The sequence below is a fragment of the Manacus vitellinus genome, unplaced genomic scaffold, assembly GCF_001715985.3.
Source record: "Manacus vitellinus isolate BGI_N305 unplaced genomic scaffold, ASM171598v3 scaffold_22_pilon, whole genome shotgun sequence".
Classification (NCBI taxonomy): Eukaryota; Metazoa; Chordata; class Aves; order Passeriformes; family Pipridae; genus Manacus; species Manacus vitellinus.
The window spans coordinates 3,661,733-3,684,353 of NW_021939632.1; the positions used below are offsets into that span (position 1 = coordinate 3,661,733).

The 22,621-nt window shown below is 39.1% G+C and overlaps 1 protein-coding gene across 3 annotated transcripts in view; it reads left to right on the forward strand.

Moving 5' to 3' along the window:
• Nucleotides 1-22,621, forward strand: part of MYLK (myosin light chain kinase) — a 190,220-nt gene that overhangs the window by 49,353 nt on the left and 118,246 nt on the right. For all 3 annotated transcript variants that reach the window (XM_029959831.1, XM_029959830.1, XM_029959832.1), the window contains exons 3-4: nucleotides 19,005-19,212; nucleotides 20,956-21,004. In XM_029959831.1, the coding sequence (XP_029815691.1) occupies nucleotides 19,005-19,212; nucleotides 20,956-21,004 (257 nt within the window). The remainder of the gene's footprint in view (nucleotides 1-19,004; nucleotides 19,213-20,955; nucleotides 21,005-22,621) is intronic.

Consider the following 22,621-nt stretch of genomic DNA (forward strand, 5'->3'; position numbering starts at 1 on the left):
TTACTTTTTGGGGAAATCTTAGAAAGCAGATTAACTTTCTCTGGGCAGGAAAAAATACCAGGATCTGAAGGTATGTGTGTAGGTGAATAGAGCAGCAGGATGGACTGGCTCCAGCAGGGCTCTGCTCTGTGACTGCCCACATAAGGAGTCAACTCTCATCCACATTTCCCTAGTCCATGTTAAATTCTGTACAGAAAAATACTTAAGACATGCAGGTTTCTGCAGCAAACCCTTGGAGAAGCTGAGAACAAAAAATGAGTATCTTTAGTGTTCTGTAACCACTGAACCACTTTCATGTGATCTTTCATAGAAACATAAAATTATAGAATGGCTTGGGTTGGAAAGGACCTTGAAGATCATCTTTCCCCTCCAATTTAAACTTTGGTTCTGAGACCAATACAATAGTCTGCATCAGGGGTTTTGCCTTAAAAAATAATAAAATTAAGGTGGTTGACCAAAACAAGTATTTTTAATTGATAAATGTGTGATTAGATGCCTGCACATAATTTTGCTGAACTTAGGTAGCAATAGAGTCACTACATAACAAATATAGCATCAATACATCTGGTTCTTTGCTGTAATGTCACAGAGAGTCAAGCAGTTAAAAATGACAAATCAAGGAACCATCAGTTTCCACTTAACCCTTCCCTGTCCAGAGTGATATTAACCTCTGCATTTGATTGCAGCAAGCACTTAACCTGCCTTGGTATAATTTTTGAGAGTAATATTAATGTTCATTCATTTTATGAGCCTAAAAAATATTTGTGCTACAGCTCTACTTGAGAGGAACAGCCAAATATCATGCTACAGACCACAGACTGTTTGCCTAGGGGTCAGGAAAGAATTTTTCTCCTTGGATAAAGCGCTGCACACTTGGTAACAGTGAAGTGGGGGTTGTTTTTCTGCTTCATGTGAACCATCATACATGGTCCATTGCAGAACCAAGATATTAAGCTACTAAATCTTCTCCTTCCATCCCCCTCCATCTAAGGGACCTGGATGGTAAATTTTAAGGTGAGCCAGGCCAATGTCAAATCCTGCCCTTTTAATGCACTTTCTGGTTGTCCTTTTACCACCCTGCTGTTGCAACACCCTGTCTGTTTGTTCAAATCACTGAAGTCCAATGATGTGCATCAGTTTGCCAATGTCTGAGTTGCTTTTGCTGCTGCTGATTGCACAGGTACTGTTTGAAACATCCTGCCTGAGAAAATGAGTTGGGATTAGGCAATGGGCAACAAAAGGCACTGGGAAGATCAACAATGATTCTGCTGTCTGTTCTGAGATGGAGAGGAGACCCATTTATGTGGTGTATTAAGAGGTAAAGAATAGGGAAGCATTTCAAGAATGAAGAATGTGTTAAAGAGAAACACTCTCACAGCATTTGTAAATTCTTTCAACTGCCTGCTAAAAACTGGAAAAACTGATTTCTAACTATTTTATTTTATTGTGGATGCTGTACCAGCTTTGCATGGCAAAATCTTTGGTATCTTCTCTTAGTTTGGGGCTCAAAGCAGCAATGTGTGCTCCATTTCCAAGCCTCAATCAGCAGGCTCTCCAGAAGTAAACACTAATTACATTGTAAGCCAAGATTTCAGATGGCAGGAACTGACAGAAGTGCATATCATGTCAGAGGAGGATGACATGGCACAAAATCCTTTGTTGTTGGCATGACATGCTTGCTGTTATAAGACATCCTGGGCTGCCAATTGCATGAAGCTGCCAGTGGATTTGGATCTGCACTTTCTGGAGGGGTGCCTGTTCTGACCATCTGAGGAGGAAACCCAGAAAAGACCCATGTTTTCATGGGAGACAGTTGTCTGATGGAAGTGAATGCTGTGGGAAGACTTTTACTGATCTGTAAAACTAACATGCACTGTGATACTCCCAGAAACATGATACAAAATAATGAGGCATGTTTTGAGGGGAAAAGAATTGAAGAAGTTCTCCACTTGACTGGAGATTTTATTTGAGCTTTCTTTCCACAAACCACTGAGCATTCTTGGGGAAAATGTGGTGCAGCGAGGAGTTACTGAGACATTTTGTATCAGACAGACATTGGGGTGTAGACAGCTGAAATGAAAAACCCCACAAAAATAAACACAAATCAGGTGGCTGTGAACAACTCATTGCACATTTTTCTGTTTGGATCTTCTACTGCTATGTCTCCTTCCTTGGTGTAATCGACCTCCCATTATATTCACTTACCACAGTGCTGGTTTTCTATCCATACCCATGTTCTCATGAGTAATGGCATGCATCATCTTATTTGGTTTTATTTTACTGTATAACTCTGTATTGTCATACAGAAACAGTGTCTCAAATGACTTTCAGCTTTACACAAGGCCAAAATGGAAGTGGCTACTCTGCTGGGAAGTGGTTAAGGTGCCACTCAACATTACTTCCCCACACAGTGTCATCCCAGAATTATTCAAAGACGCTTCCTTTCATCGACTGATACAACCACCCATGTGTTGACACCTATTTTCCCTGCCTTGCAAATGTTATGTCCTTTGGAAAAAACTGCAGGTGTGCAAACTGCTGCTCAAGAAATTTCTAGGTTTTAGACAGGAATGATGGCCTGTATGCTCCACTTCTACTTCTCATAAATTGATTTCATACCTGTCTGCCTTTCACCTGTGGCCATCATAGTTATACTTAGGGCTTTCCTGGTAGAAGTATTTAAGCATTCCTTGTGTAGTCTTTGTGCAGAGTGTGTGATGATGCTTAAAATTGCTGCACTTAATACACTGTCCCATGCAACCAATCAGTGCATGTGCTGAGGCAACAGCCAATATTTCTGGATGTTTGGCAGCAAAGTTTGGTCAGACCTTTTGCAGAGTTGCTTCAATCTGCCAGATGTTCAGAAATCCTGGACAATGCTGAATATCCTCAGATTCCACCCAGACAAAATTTCTAAGCCAGAAAGAGGCCATGACTGGGGAACACTGAACATACAGTATCCCTATTCTGAGTTGCTATTTTTCAGGGTTGATTTTATTCTTTTGTATAATTGATCCTGTTTTCAGTAACCCACTAAACTGTGGGAGAAAGGTGCTATTTGCCCCTATCCCATTTATTACTGTGTTTACTTTCTGTCTCCTTTCCCACCTTAATTGCTTATCTACAGCCAGCTAGGGACAGGAGTTCTGCTGGTCCATGCAATGGCAGAAAGATTGGCTCCCTATTCTTGGTTGTTGTGGTACTCACTGCTGTAATTAAAGGAACATCAAAAACAATCTAATAATAATGGTGGTAAGAATAATAATAAAAGTTTTTTATAACACTTTAACTAATGTACATATGAAAACAAAGACAATCTTATATTGTGTAGTATCCACCCAAATCAGCATTGTTTTAACTGAAGCCAGGCCATGCATTTGTGCTGCTCTTGGTCACCACTTTTTCTTTCATTCTTTACTTTTTCTTCAATGTGTTTCCAAGTATTTTGGATTTTGAGGTGGAAGCAATTTAAATCACATGATAAGCTGACAAAAAAATCTGTGTGATTTAACTGCATTTACCTGCCCCCAGTTTGCATTGAGGAAGCCAACAAATTGTTGACCCTGACAAGGGTATTGAAGGTATCTGATTTGTGATCACCTGCTACTGTAATGTATAGTTGTAAAGCATGGGTTTGTGTCAGCTAAAGAGGACAAGAGTGTTTATTTAAGAATTTATCTACAAGGATGTCCCTAAGGTTGATTTTGAAGAGCATTTACCTCATTAGTAAGGATTTCTGGACTTGCTATTTTCTATAGTAATTAAACAGAAATCAGAAAAAAAATCTTGAATTACGTATTGATAAATTTCCAGAGGAAAAGGAGATATAAAATATTCATATTGTGGTGTAAAGGAGCTTTAGTTTTTACAAAAATAATGGTGGACTAAATACCGTGACTAATCATAAAGTCCACTGTTTAGGCATGATAGCATAACAATGTCTGAAAAGGGAATAGAACAAAATCTAGTGGTTTCCCAAGAGAAAAACAGCTAATCAGCATATCCTAAACAGCTGAACAAAAATATAATCAGAGATTGAGATCATGTAGGTCAGAGTAGAACCAGTCAGTATAATTCTTCTTATTATTCTTGTCCCATGATGGTTAATCATGAATCTCTCAAATTTCAACAAAGTCTTATGAGGTTCTTCAGTTCTGCTTTTAATTTGAAAAATATCATCATCTTTTCCAGACTAGTCTCCCTTGCTCCTCTGGGTCAGTGCACAAGTCTTTGTTGTGGTCAATTCCACTGGCAATAAAACTCATCATGTAACATTATGCTTTCTTATTTAAGTAAATGGTCTTAGCAGTACATGAAACATGACTGCAACTTAACATAACGATGTTTTAAATTTGATTTTTTGGGGAATTGTGCATTTCATGGTCATAATATGTTTAAAGGTTAAAAAAGACCTAGTAAATGGAAGTGTGTGAGTAGTTGACTTTCTTTTCCTTGCCCTGCAATAACCTGTAGTGGTGTGAGAGGGATGAAAAAGTGGGGAAAGTATTTTGGTTGATTTTTTTTTTTCTTCCACAAATATGCCCCTAGCTTAAATTTTGTTTTTCTAGCTTACCAATAGGTAGAACAGAATGCTTATCATCAGGCAAGCATTTGGCTAACTAGTAATATTTTTGCCTTCTGCCATCATAAGGAAGGCTTAAATTCACTCCAGGCCCTTGTCTCCATCTGGGTGATGAAACCACAAAGGTCAGGAAGGGGCTCAGTGCCACATATAACAACGAGAGCCCCACCTAAAATAGCAAAGGATGCATTTGACTGTCTATAAATGTGTCCTTTAGAGTTTGCACCAAATGCCACCGGGTCACAATTTTGATGCAGGAGAAGAAGGTAGTCATTAATAGCTGGCAAGCATGATGCATTCAGAATCTCTGCAGAAGGCCACATGTGGAGGTTTATAATCAAAACACATCATTACTCATTGTGGTTTTGCTCAGTCCACACTCATTCCAGCACCTAGACTCCAAAGCTAAAAATTTCTGCTTTTGACATGTTGCTTGGCTCTGTTCACTCATGGATGCAGTATGAAGTTCGGAAACCTACTGGGCAAAACCAGACAACATCATTTTTTTTCCGTGTAACATCTGGACTCCCTAGTATCTAAGTGCATGCTGAACAGCAAGAAACATTGCTGTGAATCGTGTACAACTGAACCCATTAATGAAGGGGAGAAGCCAGTCTGTCTGACAGGGAGCAGGGAGGGCTGGCTGCTGCCCAGAGGAATGAGCCAGGAGCTGAGGAGGAGCTACACACAAGCTGTGCCATCACCAGCTGGGCACAGTCCCACAGGCTCTGCACACATCAGGCAGTCCATGGGCTCTGACAGGGTCTACTGCTGGTCCCAGACATGGCAAGCAATGAACTGGGTTCAGGATCCCAAAAGCAGATACAGTCAGGAGCAAAAGTAGGCAAGGCCAAATTGTCCTTCCATTGGTGCCCAGTTCAGTTTTTAGTGTTCAGTCTGTAAGACATTATCTGGTTACTGGAGGTTTCTGCATTTCTGGCAAGGGCCTGAAACAGCACCTGGTTTTGTACCTAAGTTGCCAAGAGCTCGTTGTTCAGTGTTTGTTAGGGGACAAACATGCCTTCATCAAGATTTTTAAGCCAAAAGTCAGCTTTGAGCCAGTTCATAGTTCAGCATCCCATGTGAATACACATCTCTGTGTTCTTCTCTTATGTTGGGGAAATAACCTTTGGAAGAGGAAAGATGTTGATGTGTTGGGGTGGTGTGTGATGAGGGAGACACTGCTACTCCTATTGCAGTCAGAGATTACATGTCAAAGCTCTCTGCACTAGCTGGAGCCAGAAAATCAAGGCATTCCACTGAGGGGAATGTCCCTGAGGTGACTCTTCCAGTATAAGGGCTTGGAATTGCTTGCCTAAATATGTTAACTTTATTCTTCTAGGAGACCTGACAACCAAGTTGGGCATTAAATCATGTTTGTTGACTCACAAGTTGGTGACTTGACCTCTGAGTTAGCCATCCCACATGAAGAATATGTTGTAGTGAGAGTCTAGGGATGATCTAAGCTCTTATGCCTTTATTCTTCACAGGAGTTTTAGGAATAGACATAGTGGAAACCTGGAAATCTTCCATTTTCAAAAAAAATTCTAGGCTTTCTGGTGATGAAGACAGCTTTATTCTCTGTAAGTCAGTGCATCACTGTAAACCTGTAGCCAGACAGAACAAAGCAATTCTTGTCTTCTGAAAATACTATGGCTAAAACTGGTACAAATTCATAGTCAGTTTTGCATTGTTTTATTGCTTATGTGGAGACCTTTGTAATTCACGTGAAGAATGAGGCAAAATGGAAAAATAAGTTATGTTTCTTTCTGTATTTTCCTTTTTTTTCTGCACCTTTTCAAAATACTGTGGTAAATGTTACTCTATAGAAATAGCATTTATTATAAACACAACAGCTTAGCTTGTTAAAATACTAATTAAAAGCCATACTTCATGCCAAGTGCAATGTATACAAAAACTTTTCATTTGAAGTTGTCAACAATCTCCACACATAGCCCAAAGAAAATAGAGAAGCAAAGACTGACAAATTAAATAGTTCTGCTCATGGTTATTTGCCTTTTGGCAACAGAATATTGAGATTATTTCATCCAGCTCTGCACTTTCTCAACTCACGTTGAATCAGAATGGTAATTTTCCTCTAACTGCATAGTGGAGTCAAATTGGAACTCTGTGGCTTGAGAGTTTGCCATTCTTTCCATGTGCCCCATTATACGCCAGCAAACCTATAGTTATGGTGCATGTATTATTTAAATTGTTTTTGCAAAGCTTAGAATATTAATGTAGTGCACACTGTTTTGTGGAAGGTTTGTAAATGCACCCACACACATGGTAGTACGTGAAATCTAATTCATTTATGTCATACTCCCATACTGGTAAAGAGAGATAATGAATTATAAATAATTATTAAAAAAAAATAAAGTGAATAACGAATTTTTCTGTTCTGTGAACACCCTGGAACAACAGTTCAATATACTTAAGCTTGATTATTTTTGTCTATATGAGCCCTGGTGTTCCCTTATAAAAGAATAACTCAGCAGTTCGTCTCTGCAGGGAGGCAAATATAAATATTTCAAAACAAAGTTATGCTGAAAGCCAAGGCACTAGAAGAAAAATTATGATAAAATCTTGGAAATACAGATTAAAGAACTATGGCAAATGGTATTGATTTTTGCTTATTTCATGGTACCACTTAAACAGCCTAATTCAAGTAGAGTCCTAGTGTATGTCTGCGGATGGTATTTACACATACACAGGCCAGAGTAGAGTTGGATCCTTCTCTGCTGGCCTTCCTAGCTAAAGGAACAGAGGAAATAGTCATTGTTACCTCCTTGACATTTATGTGGGGTACTGAGACATGGTGAGAGTTATTGGCTTGTGCAAGATCACACAGATATACATGCTTGGATTCAGAGCTGAACTGCTGTGTTCCAGAGGTTCAATTCCCATCCAGTACCTCAGACACAAATCTATCCTTCTTGGAGATAAATAGCTTCTGATTTTGGAAGAGAAAGTTAAGATTTGCAATAGGTGTGAATATCACAGCTATTTAGGTGACTGCTGATGGACTAAGGGCATCACCTTTTCAATGCCAGAATTAGGTCCTCAGAGTCTTGACACAAAGCTCGTTTGTTGGGATCTGCTAATGGATGGAAGTGTAGACAAAGATTTGTCTGCTCAGGAGACTATTACACAGCCACAGGTTTAATGGAAAACACTGTTGGATTTGTTCAAACCTCTCAATAGCAATGTCAGCAACGGCAGTGAAGTGGAGCTCTGTTGAAAGCATAAGCAGAGTAAGCGCTTCTTCCACAACCCAAACAAACGGAGCTACTTTTGAGTGCACGTGTGTGTTTCTCTTACCAAGATCACAGCAATTTCAGTTTTGAGAGAAAGCATTAGAAAGAAGAGGCGAGCCCACAAACTTTCTCTTGAACTCAGCATGTCTATAAATATTTATCCTGAACTGTTGAACTAGAAATTTATAGCCACATCAATTTGTACTTAGTATTTCAGTTAGTGCTTTGAGGGTCTTTCCTTTTAAACAGTTGTTGCTCAGCTCTTCATTTTTATTTTTATTTTAAACACAGCCATTCATACATTGTGCTGTCTGAATTACCTCTCCTAAGCTGTTATTAAAAAGTGTATGTGTGTATTTGGGAAAGCTTATAGATTTAACAGATTATTACAGGATGAAAGACAGTTGCTGATGAGCAGTTGATGTTCCACAATAGGATTTTGTATGGAAGTCTTAATTGTTTAATGCATGGCCAGAAGTTGCACATAATGGAACAAACAGTGCAATGAGAAATGCTAGTTGTCTAATGTATTTAAATCTTCACAATCCAGCATTGCGTTTTATATCTCTTTGTAATCCCATCAGTTGTACTTTTTAATGAAGTTTAAAACAAATGGCACTTCTCAGCCCCACCAGGAAGCACCAACAAAGCAGTTCACAGAACTGAGGAGAGTTTTTGTAGCCTGTCCATAGCACAGCCTTTGCCAGCAGCATTCGTCACTCTCAGCAGACAGTCTTTAAATGCACATGCAACTGTGCAGGCAACTCAGCAACAAAGTTTTAGCATTCTCTGTGGCCATGGCCAGGCTCCTGAATTGCAGGAGATAAATCTTGTCTGGTTGGAAGCTGAGGGCATGTTCATTCAGAGCACAGAGTGTTTGTTACCACTTTACATTCCAGATGCGGTTTGCTGCCCTTAATTATGGTTTTCATAGCTTTAAACATATTTGCCAGTAGCTGTGTGTTTGGGCACAGAATGAAAGCATATATTTTCTCTTTTTTTAATTAATTTTCCACAATGGGTCATGCATACTGTGTGTGCTCTTGTAAATTTGTAGAGATTCCTTATCTGTTGATAGCATGTACTAATAGGATGTACTGATATTGAATCCCTAAGAACAACATCCCTGAGCTAGGAAAGTATGAAGCTCATTTGTTCAGTGGCATAGCTCCTACAAGAAGACAGGGCCACTAGTAGTCAGTGACATGTAAAATAAATTCATGTCCCATTAAGACAGAAACTTCACATCAGTAAGTTAAAAAAACAAAGTCTTTCAGTCTTCCAGAAATAATGTGCAAAGGAAAAATATTTTTTGCAAGTTTTACTGCGGTCAATGATGAACATTCTCTTTAGAAAAAAAAGAAACAGAGTGGATTGTCGTCTTTAAAAAGTGTCTGCCAATTCAAACCCCAAATATTATTGTTATGAAAGGATTGTTGCTCTGAAAATAATTGATGCTGTTTGGTTGTAGAGTCTTTTGACCTGATGCTGTCCCAGTCTCAAGCTGTGGCTCAGAGCATCTGGATTCTGTGATCAGTTTTGTGAGGTAAAACAGCAAAATGTTTACAGTTTCTAAGTGGGGACGTGCACATATTTTGCTAATGACAGAGCAAAATACTGGTGTTCATTTCATCCTGTACTTGTTCAGGGGGCTTCCTTGTGCTGATGCTTGGTCTAAACAACCATTATCCACCTTTCTGAATTGTTATTGAATGAAGGATGAATGAAGGATTCACAACTGAAAGGAAAAATGTGCATCAAGTCTTAAAAGCTAAGCTTTTGGTGGTGGGAAGAGGGGAGACAACTTCCCAAAAATTTATTATTATTGTGTTAAACTGTTTTATGTTTCAATCCTCTACTGCTGCCAAACAAATTTATGAGCAAAAGTAGTGGCAAACACAGGAAATGAGGCTGTCCTGTTGAACTGGAAATGAATGAACTGCTCCTATTCTGAAACCTCTCACAACAAAGTGAAACTCCGGTCTGATTTCTCAAAATCCTGTAGCAAAGATTGCTGCTGCTCTGAAATGAGCACTGGTCCTACCAGGAAACTTCTGAAATTCTCCTAAACTCATGGCTACTGACTTAAAGCAGCTGCTTCATTTAGTAATATTTCATAGACATCTTGAGTCAGAATCATCAAAGCTGGGAGGATAGGGCAAGAGAGCAAATTTTATGGGGCTTAGTGGGCTGTGTGGAACAACTAGCAAGAGCCTTATTTCCATTCTGCAGCCACAGTTTTTTCCCTTTAAACTCCTTTACATCCTTACAGCCTAATCCTAAGCGACCCTTAACCATGCACTTAGGTCAGCTATTTCTTTGTAATTTTTTAGCATTTTAAGCTACTCAAGACCTCACAAAATTTAACACCTTTTAAAAGTTGGTCTATGGGAAGAAAGCGGGAAGAAAGCTTCATCTTTGCAGTTTGCCTTATTTTTTTGCTTTGAGGAGAGACTCAGAACCAGAAAAATTCTCATTAAAATTGATGAGAGTTTCACCTAAGAGAAGGCTTCTAAGTTTATCTTCCATGTTTTGTAGAGAGCTCTTGTGCTTGCCCTTGCCTTTCAAATCTTTTTGGCCCATACATGTGGCATTATTGAAGTTATTGAGAGCTGACAGAGCCGTATCTAAGTAAGTTGCTCACATTCTGCTGTGGCAGTGACTTAATTCTCTTATTTGTAACACTATTTTACATGGTTCTCATTTTGCTGCCAAAACTCTGGACCTATTCTGTCTGGATCCTCTTTACTGTTCACTCAATACTATGCTCTGATATCTGTATACAAACACATTCTGTTATTATTTGTGGTAAGAAGAGCAGTGGCCTCCCTGTGCTGCAGCTTCATTTCAGTCTTTGCATTGATTCCTGCAATAGAAAATTTGTTGGCAAGGAGGAAATATGGCCAGATTATTTTGATCTAACCTTACTAAATATGGAAACTAAGTTCATTTTAGTGTGAGTTTGACAAAGTCTGAGTGTCTCCATGTCTCAGATCCTCAGCTGTGAAGTTATGAAGTCAAAGTTACACTTTCCCGAGTGGCAGCTACCTATTTCAGAACTGAAATTGTCTTCAGTTTGTACAAAACTCAGTTTCCTGCACACTCCTACTTTGATAAAATGCCAGAATTTTACCACTTTGCAGAGATCTTGTCAAGTTTGTGTGTCAGGATGGCATCTGGGTGGCATTGGAGGAAATAGTCTAAGCTTTCTCCTAGTCTTTATCCAAGGTTTATGGCACCTGTTTGGTTTTGAATTGGCAGCCTAGGGAAGCCTTTTTAAAAATGGGGAAAAATCAGACAATGACTAAATTTAAATATAGAACTAAAGATGGACAGAGATTCAGTTTATTTATAATCCCATATTAAGTTTAGAAAACCTGTACTTACAGGAAAAAAGGTCCAGGTGAGCTCTGTGGGTGGTTAGCATAAAACTCTTGTCATGCACTTAATGGCTACAGGTCAGCTGGCTACAGTGTGGGGAAAGTAAAAAGGCAGATGTTGCTACTGGTAGAATGATTTATCAAAGCTCCATCAGAACAGCTCTGCCACTCTGAGACAGCAACATCTGTGTGAAAATGCCCCCATTAGTGTAACAGAGGTTTACAGCCTCTGGTTCAGCTGCTGATTGACATCCCAGCTACACCGACACGTGCTCCTCTATACAGTGTGTTCCCTTCGTGTCCTCTGTACAGGAAAGGGTAGAATCCATCTTGATAGTGTTCTGAATTTCAGCTGAATGATGTTTCAGGTTATTTTGGGGTGTCTGAAGACTCCTATAACAGTGTTACTTTAAATGCAGTAAATTTAAATTTATTATTTAAACGAAAGAACATCTAATTTAAGAAAAGCACATACGATTAATTCCTAAAGAAATAAGTGGGGCTTAAGTATTCTCTAAAGAGCTGCATTAATTGGGACTGGTGTTTGAACTCAGAAATTATATAAACTGAAGGCAGCTTGGCACACAGTGCTACTCTGAAATTCCACTGGAGTCCTTCAGAAAAAAACCTAAGACAAATGGACTTGTTGAGGTTATGGTACCTGGGGAAGCAATGCTTTATTCAAACAGCTACACTCTGGTGACTGAGCACAAAGCCAATACTCTGTGCACCTCTAGAAACCCTTGACACTGAGTTTCACAAAAGAAATATGATTAAATGTAGAAGATTGAAGAAGAAATTATCTGCAGCTGCTATCTGCTTTTCAGTTAGCAGACCATGTCTTCCATGGATAGGTCATAAATTCTTCCCTGCTGAGTACCATAAAAACTGATTCCCCCAAAGAACTGTGGTAGTATATGTAGTGTTCAGCACCTTTACAATCTGCAAAAAGGGGTTGAAGAGGCAGATACAGAATAAGCAGATTATGCAGAACTGCTTTTAAAGAATCAAAAGTAAAATTGGTGGGGTGCCATCTGCAAAAGGATCTCATATTTGGTGTCTGGACTATAAAATATGAAGTGCCATTTGGCATTGATGAGTACAGAGTAGAAAAATAGAACACACCCAAGGTTTACAGAAAGACCATTATTTTTTCTTGTATGCACATTAGGTAATGCTTTGAGGTGAGCATTTTTGTTCCTACTGTACTGCAGTTTTGCTTTAATGAGACAGCTGTGGATTCTAGACTGCTCTGTAGAAGAGGCAGGTTATTCGCTTTGTTTGCAAGGTTATAGCTAAGTCTCCAAATATTTAACATTTTCATGTTTAACCTTGCCAGGCAAGTTCTCTGTTTTAAAAGCAAGCTTTTAAAAGGGGTAAGCTATTCTTGAGATATGGTTTGTGTGTGTTTAAAGTCTCAGAAGGAACTTAACAATGTATCATGTCCACTTTCCTTTATCAAGAACATCTGCTGTTCATTTGTTAAAGCAAACTGCAGCTTGAGCCTAACAGAAGCTTTGTTACAAGACTTACAAAAGACCTGCACTGGCCAGAACTGTGTCTCCCACCTGCACTAACCATAAAAATTAAATTAAAATCAAATTATACTACCTATTGGGTGGGCTGTAATCATGATGTTCAGTTGTAGTCTCAACAGTTTTATAGTACTTCTTTCCTAAGACTGAAATTAGGAGTTCACAGCAGTATAAACTATTAAAACAATAAGTGGTGCTTTTTTCTAGTTTGAATGCACAGCTCTCTTTACATGTTATGGTGTATCCAATTCTTAGCATCCTCTGCTAAGTTTGTTCTCAAGTACTTAATTCCCCTCACAAGTCTTTTAATCAAGGTCCAGATCCAAAATCTCTTGGCTCTCAGTCCAAGGAAGGTAGGGGACAGTGGATAGAGTCTGATGACTATGGGAAACACCTCTTTTTTTGTAGGACCTAGGATGAGCTCCATCCACAGAACAGCTGTTACTGTTTGGATTGAGTCTCTTGGCATGAGAGCCTTCAACTGTATGACCTTCAGATGAGCTCATTACTCCAAGTTTTGCAAAAAGTGCAAGTAGTTTACTCCCTAGTAGTAATGAGTATTTGCTATGCCAAGTTCACAGGCAGCAGAATAAAGGCCAAAGTTTGGCACATACTCTGAGTGGTTTTTCACGTCTCTTGACGTGTCCTTCTGGTGTGACTTCTAATCATCTGCCCACAGCAAACACTTGGGAGCTCAGTGGTAACATCTGACAACCCTAAGTGAAGCTATGCTCATTTTATCCCCTTGCAGCTTCTGTTCTCTGTGGCCTTTTCTGATGTGTAGCTCCCAGAAATTGATGGTTTCTGCTCGAAGATGGGCGTGGAACAGAGAATAGGCTACAAAGCCTTCTCAAATTTCCCTCAGTTTCTGGTATTCCTCAATGTTAAGATAGGCAGGCAGCCACATAAGTAAACACCTGCTGTTCCTTTAGAGGAGGTCACTGCTGTCAGACATCATCTACCAACCCACTGACCAATTTCTCTTGAAAGTTTAGTGCTTGCCCTGTCCACTGTGGTGTGGGAAATAGCTTATTCTCTTCTGCTTTGCAGGTATTTTTATGCATTAGAAAACATTTCTCATTACTGCTTTTCTTCATATATGACTTGTTACCCAGGTCATCCAAACCTTGTTTTTGTGTTGCTTTACAACTTCCAGATGCTACAGTCTAACTATAAATATGCTAACTACAGTACCAACAATCAGTGTTTTAAAGAAATCATTTCTTTGTGTTGCAATGACTGAGATACAGGCTAAGAGCATCACTCGTGGTAGCCTCAAGGTCTGCATATCCTTAAAAGTCTCAAGACAAGTGGAATAGTCTGTATTTGCATAATGCTTTATTCGTGTACATGTACAGATTTACTGTAAGAAGTATATATTGTATTTGTCTGTCTCAAATATAAATGGGCAGTTCCAAGTTCTTCTCACTGAGAAATAGGTGTCAAAAAGCAGTGTCACTTAGCTGCAGGAGCACAAAACCTGCTTATTTTGGAGTGTTAAATCATAGAATCATAGAATCATTAAGGTTGGACTCTGAGATCATCAAGTCAAACCATCAACCTCTCACCCCACATGTTCACCACTAAACCGTGTCCTCAAATACTACCCTGTTATTCTTTAAGAGCCAACAAAGGGGACAACCTTCCTCAAAAAGCAGCAAGGTATGAAAATTAGGTTGAAAGCTTCATTTTGAATAGCATGTGAATAGATAATATTTCTGTCTTTCAAATGTAAATTCAAAATCAAGTTTCTTCAGATGGGTCGAACCCCACAAATACAACTGATTCTTTCATTGAATTGATTGAATACAACACACACATAGGTCTTAATTCTGGACTTTGTGGAATTAAGGCAAAGGTAGTCTACAGAAATAGCAGCACAACTGAATGCTGTGTGCTGACAAAATCTGGATGTCCTAAAATTCTGATTTCATGGGAGAAGGATTGTCTCTTCTGAGCAATTTTAGTCATTAGTGAACTCATATTGCAGCGTATGAAATCATCTCTAGGAGGGGAGTTATTTTGAATAGCAACTTCTTAACAGCTGTAACGTTGCCAGTCTTAGTACAATTTGTGGGTGCCTGTCTATATATGATGCAATCTGAGGAGATTTTGCGAGCAAATAAATCCTTTTGATAGCTATTTTCTTCCTGATCTCATTGCTTATGTGTTAAATATGACCTTAAGTAGGAAAATGGGACATTTATCTAGTCCTTAACATCAAGCACTGAACACCTCAGCCAGTATAATGATTATAGTGCTTGAATATGTCATGTTAATGTTTGCCATCATTTCTAATAGTCTTTAGGTGTTACTGTCAAAGTGAGAAATACTCAGTAATGGTTCACAGCCCATCAGTGTTTCACAGTTTCACTTACACTTTGGTTTATTGTCACTTACTGCTGACTCTTTTGGGTGCTGTGGGTTTACGTTCATTGTTGACCTCACTGGAGCCAGTGATGTGTTTAAGTAGGCAAACCTATGGTTCTTTGAAATTAGTGTATAAACAGCTCTTTTTAGATATAGGCTAATTTTTAAAAAATCTTTCCTTTCCTTTTGAACAAGCAAAAGGATCACTGAATATATTTGCCATTGGTGGTCACTGAATGCCTTTTGCTTTGTGACAGAGGGGAATAGTTTGTACTGGTGTATTTTTTAATAATTCTATCCTTTAGTGTACGGCTTCCATAGATTTGTTCTATTTTTGACCCCTTATTTCTTGTCTTTGGGCACCTGGTGCTGCCCTCTTCAATAGCATTCCCTCAGACCCAGATGCAAAACAATCCTAACTCTGGGAGTTTCACACACAACAGGTTCTCTCTCAGCTCTGTCCCCTTGCTGTCCCCTTCTGCACAGAGCAGAAGGCCTCTTTTACCTTAGCAGACTTTCCCAGGAACACTCTAAGCAATTGATGCATCCAGATAAAACCTCAAAACTCATGTTTGTGCTGATACAATGGCTATTTGCTGCTTGCTGTCAATTTTCCACTTGTTATTGTTGTAGAACAGGTAAAGAGAAGCTGTAGCCTCAGTGGAACTGGCAATACTCACACAGGCCAAGCTGTAAATAAAGGTTATAGCCTTCTGCTGCTGGGCATTAAATAAGCAGATAAATTTCTGTTTGCTGTGGATTTATTCAAGGCAGATGTTTTTAGTGAGCTCTGGAAAGGTTGGGAGGAATATAAAACCTGCTGCAGTTCTGGAATTGATCCATTAGGATCAAAACCCAGTAACCAGTGATTTGTTTAAGGGTCCCTGACACTTTTATGGCAAGACTATGTATTTCAGAGAGGTCTGGCTCAGTTTGAAACACATTCCAAACCCAAACCTGAAATAAATCCTTGCAACAGAGCAATTCTGTAAACTTCTGCTTTCCCATCAATTCATTTTTGACAAAAAATGAAAGAAAAAAAATCGGAGTTTGGGAAGGGAATGACTCAAACTTTTGGAAGGAAATGGCATGCTGATTGCCTGTGTTTGTAATTTTCGGTGTGGCATTTCCTCAGTGTAGAGGTGTGGATGAACAAAATAACACAGACATAAAATAAACACACATAGAAGAAATGGAAAAATACTTATTGTAGCCTCAGTCATGTGATACTGGAAGGACACTTATAATGGTATACCAGAGCTTGAGGGGTCAGCTAAAAATGGCCTCATGTGGTCCAAGAGGGACTTAAGAATATTATAAAACAAAAAGGAAAAGGAAGAAAGGTACTTCCCATTGCTTCGACCCCAGTTGTTCCCTGGGATAACTGATGGAATGTTAATACTTGGGAGCTTTGAAGCTGGGTTGAACAATACAACGAAAACACCAGAAAGAATTACTGTGAACTGGAAAAAAAAAGTAAATATATTAAGTGATACGTAATTGATGACTTGCATTCACAGGCCAGAATCTCAGCAGCTGTAAACAGATGTGGTTAGACTGATTTTAGTGAAGGGGTTGTGATGTAATGCACTGAAAAGGTGGTTCTGCCTTCACATCATTCAAGTGCTACTCTGTCATTTTAATGTATTGTATTACTTGATGTAACAGTTTGAAAGCCATTTTGCCTCAAATATTTCAAGGAAATCTTAATATTTAGTGAAGTAAAAATGAGAGGTAGTAACTCTTTGGGTAAATCACTTAATCTCTCTGTTGGTTTCTTAATCTAGAATGAAAAGATGAGTACAAGGGCATTGACAACTTAATAGTAAGAAGCAGTTATTTGGTACAAGTACTTTCTGTTCCAGTGAGCACATTATCAACTAACAGGAGTTACAGTACTGTAACAATCTCATATTGATGCTTCACAATTCCCTTTTTCTGAAAATGAATTGTGCTGAGAAAGATATTCCTTGGAGCCTGTGCTCTGAGTAAGCACTAAACCAATTTGCTGGAGAAGGGTTAGAATTCTGGGTTGAGTGGGAGCTGTTGTTTCACAGAAAGCACAGAAAAGAAAAGGCATGGCCACAAAATGGCTTTAGAAAGATGCTGCGGGTTTTTTTTAAACAGGAATCAGCTCTCAATGTGCAGGATCCCACAATTTATTCTTCATGGAACACGGCTCTTGCTTAGGTAAAGACAGACTCAGAAAGAACTGGAGAAGTTTGTACCAAAGTGGAAAGTTTCTTCAGCTTATTCAGCATATTCACGCTCTTGGCAAACATTAATGTCCTTTATATTGAGTAAGTAGTGTCAGGAAGAAGAGGTCATCACATCACTGGCAAAATTAATTTCTCTGAACTGATACCTAGAGAATTAAAGGAAAGAGAAAAATTTCTGACAGCTGTAGGTTAAGCTCCAGCAGATGAGAAACCCAGCTGGAGTGAGGTGGGGCTGGATTAAAAATGAAAGGTTTTGAAAGAAGAGAACCTAGGAACGGGTAAGGTTGGTTGGTTAAAGATTTTAATTTGGAAAGTAAGTGCTGTGCAGTCAGAGAAAGCAGAGCTGAAACGAGGATTGGAAACTGAGAGGAGAATGCTGGGAGGAATTCGCCCAAGCCACAACCAAGCCTTCTTCAAATTAAGACAGATCATCAATATTTTGCCCACCTGGAGGTTGAAGGGACTTCCTGTTCAGTTGCCAAAATTTGATAATGTAGTTCAGAATGCAACAGTACTTCTTTCCCTGTGAGCAAACACAGCCACAACTATTACTCATCCCAGCTCATCTTGATCCACTCAGTTACTTCATGACATGTAGGCAAAGGATCAAAGAGTTGGAAGATGGGGGGTGAACATATCAGAGTGGGGGTTAGGAGAGAAGTTCTGCAGTCAGGAGTTGTTATGATGATGACTGGAGAAACTTACTCACAATTAACACATAGTAAAGTGACCCTCAAAGGGGATGGGATCTCTCATACAGCAGAAGAAGAACCTTTGCCTGAGTAGTCATTTTGCTGGTGGAAACTGGTGTATGTCTGCTTTTCCCTTTCCTTTTTTTTTTTTTTGCAAAAGAAACACACAGATCCTCATCGAGTTGCAACAGCTCAGTTGAAATCAATAACTCAATTCTCAGTTATACCAACTGAGGATCTGTCTGCAAATCTGAAGGTATCATTAATGCCATAGCAGGAAGGGATATATTAATATTTAATGAACGCACGGCTGGTTCATTTTTTTGAAAATTCTTCTTTTGGGTAGACCGCAAAGCTGTTTGAGTAGTGTTTTTGTGTGAATATGTGTAGGTGCTTATAGTCTCCCTCCCTCCATAATATGAGAATGACCCTTAATGACACTTTCATAAATTGCAACTCCTTATCTTCTGCTTTTAAAGATCAAGGCAAAATTTGATACGTGTCTGCATTTCTTGCCTGTATATTGTCAGGAGCCACTATATCTCATTACATTTCCATTATAAGCCCAATCCTTGGCAATCATACTAGAAATTTTTGGTCTGGCTACCTTGTAGTCTTGCATACTTAGAGGTGTAGTAGCACTATTGCCCTTCAGTTTCTGAACAGTGAGGACCCAGGGTAAGGATTCTTCATCGGCGCTGTCACTTTGTTTCTGTGGAGAAACCATAGAAGTGGGAAGATTTTCTGCATAGGTATCTATCTGCCTGACTAGTCTTATGATTTTAAGTTTGACTTATCCAAGAGTTTTTTCATTTCACTATGTTCTGCCATTTGGCTTGCAAAGAATATGTGTTTAACAGCTCCCGTGTCAAGAACTTTCCACTGCATTGCTAAATGTCCGACATTTCTTCCTGATGTCATCATCTGTTAAGTTTACCTTCTTTCTCCATCTCTCTCACATCTTTCCAGGTCAGAGGATACCCTGAGCCCCAGATCACATGGTACAGAAATGGGCATCCTGTCCCAGAGGGAGACCATTATGTCATGGACCACAGCATTCGGGGGGTGTTCAGCTTGGTGATCAAAGGTGTGCAGGAAGGTGATGGTGGTAAATACACCTGTGAGGCTGCAAATGATGGTGGGGTTCGTCAAGTGACTGTGGAACTGACAGTGGAAGGTAAGAGGATACTTACATTACTGCAGTGATGATTATAGAGTTTAATTAAAGGAATAAGCTGAGTTAAACTGTCTAGTTAAAATCACAACTTGTGTTTTCTTATTGGGGCAAGAGAAACTTCCCAGTTTAAGGCATTTTTCAGGGAACTAAATGTCCACCACTGGATAAAGTGTGTGTTCAGTTTGAGGTGTGTATGATGATGCCCAGCTAACACAAGTCCTAGCTTTACAGATTTTGCTATGAACTCTGTAATTTTCATGGAAGTCACCACTCAGGACAGAAACAAAGGCCTGGAAACTTAACATTTTCTCTCAGGCAGCAAAAACTGTGGCCATCTTGGTTGCCTCACAAATAGGCACACTGAATCAGTGGGTTTCTGGGGTTCTCCATGCACGCTGCCATTTGCTCAGCTGCACGCCTGGTTGTAATCACATGCTTAATGTCACACGGGAAACAGCCAAGATCAAACCCAGGAATTTTTAAGAGAACATCTGCATATTAGATAGTTGCAAACTGCCAAATGTAAAATTTAAAGAGTGACACAGAGCCAGGGAAGGATTGAAATCAATTGTACTGCAATTTGGTCATGTCAGAGATCTGTTGAATGTCACAACCTCTCTGGTCACAACTTTGTGTTGAATTCTTGAAGCAAAGAAAAAAATCTGAAGCATTTCTGAAGCAATCGGCATTTAGGTTTATTCACAGTCAAAATCTCTAACAGATATCATCAGAGTTCATACTGAAATATGTATAGATCTGGGCATGATTATTAATGCCTTCTGTTGTAAAAATCATGCAAAATCTTTTATGCCCCTAGTTTTAACCCATGACAACTTTATGAGTGATAATTTACATGGAGGTGGAAGATTTTTTTAAAGCTGCTTTTATATCAATTTTTCTGACCTGGGCTTTGATGCAGTTTAAAAGAAACTTCAAGGCAGTACCCAATGACCGAATTTCTCAGAGTTTGAGAATTATATGGTCCTTATTCTAAAAATCCCTTTATGCATCAAGATAGCAAAGCACAGATTTTTTTCTCTTCTCAGCAAAGATACCTGTGTGAGGCCGACTGTTACTTGACAAATGCTACTGAAACACGATCTAGTCTTTCCATCTGCATGACTGTCCTGTCTGACAGTGATGTGGGTTCTTATAAGGTTCTAGAACAAGTATTTTTTTCACAGCCATCAGACTTGTTTGTTTGATGCTGCGGCTCTGGGTCTCTCCCAGGTCGGTCCCAAAGCTCCCCGGGCGCTGTGTGCACCAGGTGGCGCTGGGATTACACGGCTGCGCAGGGATCTCCCTCCTGCGCTCGGCAGCAAGGGAGAAGCTTTGTTTTCTTTACAGAAAAGGTGGTGTGGGCTAGCATGGGGCTGAAAACCCAAACAAGTAAAGACTTCTTTCACAGTCCAAAAACCTTCTTTTGCTATCTTAATTCGAATTAGTGCTGCACTGTAGAAATTAAACATAGTGTTTCATTCACTTGTTTAAAAATATTTTTGCATTAATACTCTGCAGTGTTGTTACTACTAAGTAGACAGTAACTGTGCTAAAGCTTGTTTTTGAAATTGGAGAGCCTAACTTTGAGACTACAGATGACATAACCTTACACTGCAAATGTTGCATTTCTCCTTTGCGTTTGAAACCTGTAGAAATGCATATTTTACATAGTCTTTAGTGTCTGTAATTCCCAATGGTCTTGACAAAGCTTCTGACTTCCCGTTTTTCTATCCTATGTTACAGGAAGCTCCTTGATGAAATACAGCCTGCCATCCAGTGCCAAAACCCCTGGGTAAGAAGTCCAATGGCTTTGATATTGTTTGCCAGACACTTTAATATATTTTGGTCAGAAAACAAGTAAAATTACTCTTTCTGAAAATCTCCATTTATCCCAAGCAGAATAGCTACCATGAGAGCTGCAGGGTTAGCAAAATGGTTGAGACTGTGAGGATACAGCTAGTGCTCCCACATGCTGACTGAGGAATTAATCTGGCTGAAAACAGAACATCCTGCTGATACCTGCAATATTGCACCGTCCTCTGATGTGATATTGCACTCTCTTGTCTCTGCTCTCTGATACTCAGAAATCCTTCCCCAAAACTTCCATGACCTGACAGTCTCTTTATAAATACAGAGCAAATACTGCTTTAAGAGTCGTCAGTAAGAAATAAAAGCAACTGAAATCAGCCTTCTCTCACACAGAATTTAAATATTTCCAAGCAACACAGCGGGTAAACTGTAGTCCGGAGGAAATAAATGCTCTGGTTTGGAATAACTGGTACCAAGAATGGGCCGATGGGGTGATCTAAGCTGGCACATAAATAGTCTACTTCTTGTCATGTACTTTATGCACTTCAGTAAACATTTACAATTAAGTGAATGCCACTGTTTTAAAAACCTCAGACCTAATTCTTCCAAGAGCTGAATTATTTTGTTTTATAAGTAGTTTGAATTTAAGCAGAATTTTTTCTGATTCACGTCCCTGGCAATGAGTCTCCCTGGATATAGACAAAAATCCATGTTTCTGATTACGTTAGTGATCAGAATACAGATAGTTACAACTGAAGATTTTAATTTCATCACTGATATGAACACTGTTTATCTTTGTTTTGAATTTTAAAATTAACTGAGATTACAACAGTGAAAATGGTTAAGTAAAAGAAAATGGTAAATAATCAGGAAGGCTTTTACATGATAAAGTCTGTATTGTAAATGTGCTGCAGAAATACATGCAGGACAAACAATCAAAGCAAGAAAGGACAGTTAAGGTTGCTGTTATGTTTTGTTGTACATTCAGACTTTACAAAGCACAATCCTAATCCACTGCATTGCACAGATTTAGAGTGATTGTCCTCATTTTTCATGCTCCCATGTTTTGCTCCTGTTCAGTATTAATAATTTTATGGTATGGCAAGTTTATGCCTTTACATAAATGGGGAAAGGGGAAAAGAAAAAAAATATACATTTCCATTTGTGCATGTTTAGGAACCAGCCAGAAAGCTGCAGGCCAGCTAGTAGGTGATTTTCTTTTAATAAGTTAGTATATGTGTACAGATATATAACTATAGGAACCTAAAACCCCCTAAAGATGGTCACTAAAAGACTTCTTTAATACACATTTATACTCTTCTTTAGTGGTACCATGAGGAAGACGACATTAAAAGCTACCAGATATTCAATTATATGATAAAGCAATTTTCATTTTAGCATATTACAGTCATCCTTCTCTCTCAATACTTCTTGCTGGTCCTGTTGTCCATGTAAACCCTTTCATTATGGTATCATCTCTTACTTAGACACCTCAAGCTGCCTTTCTGGCAACCATCATGTCTTGGCAGCACCTGGGACTGAGGCGATGAGGTCTCTGTTAGTATCTGACACCTGGTAGGAATGGTGAGGTGTTGACACA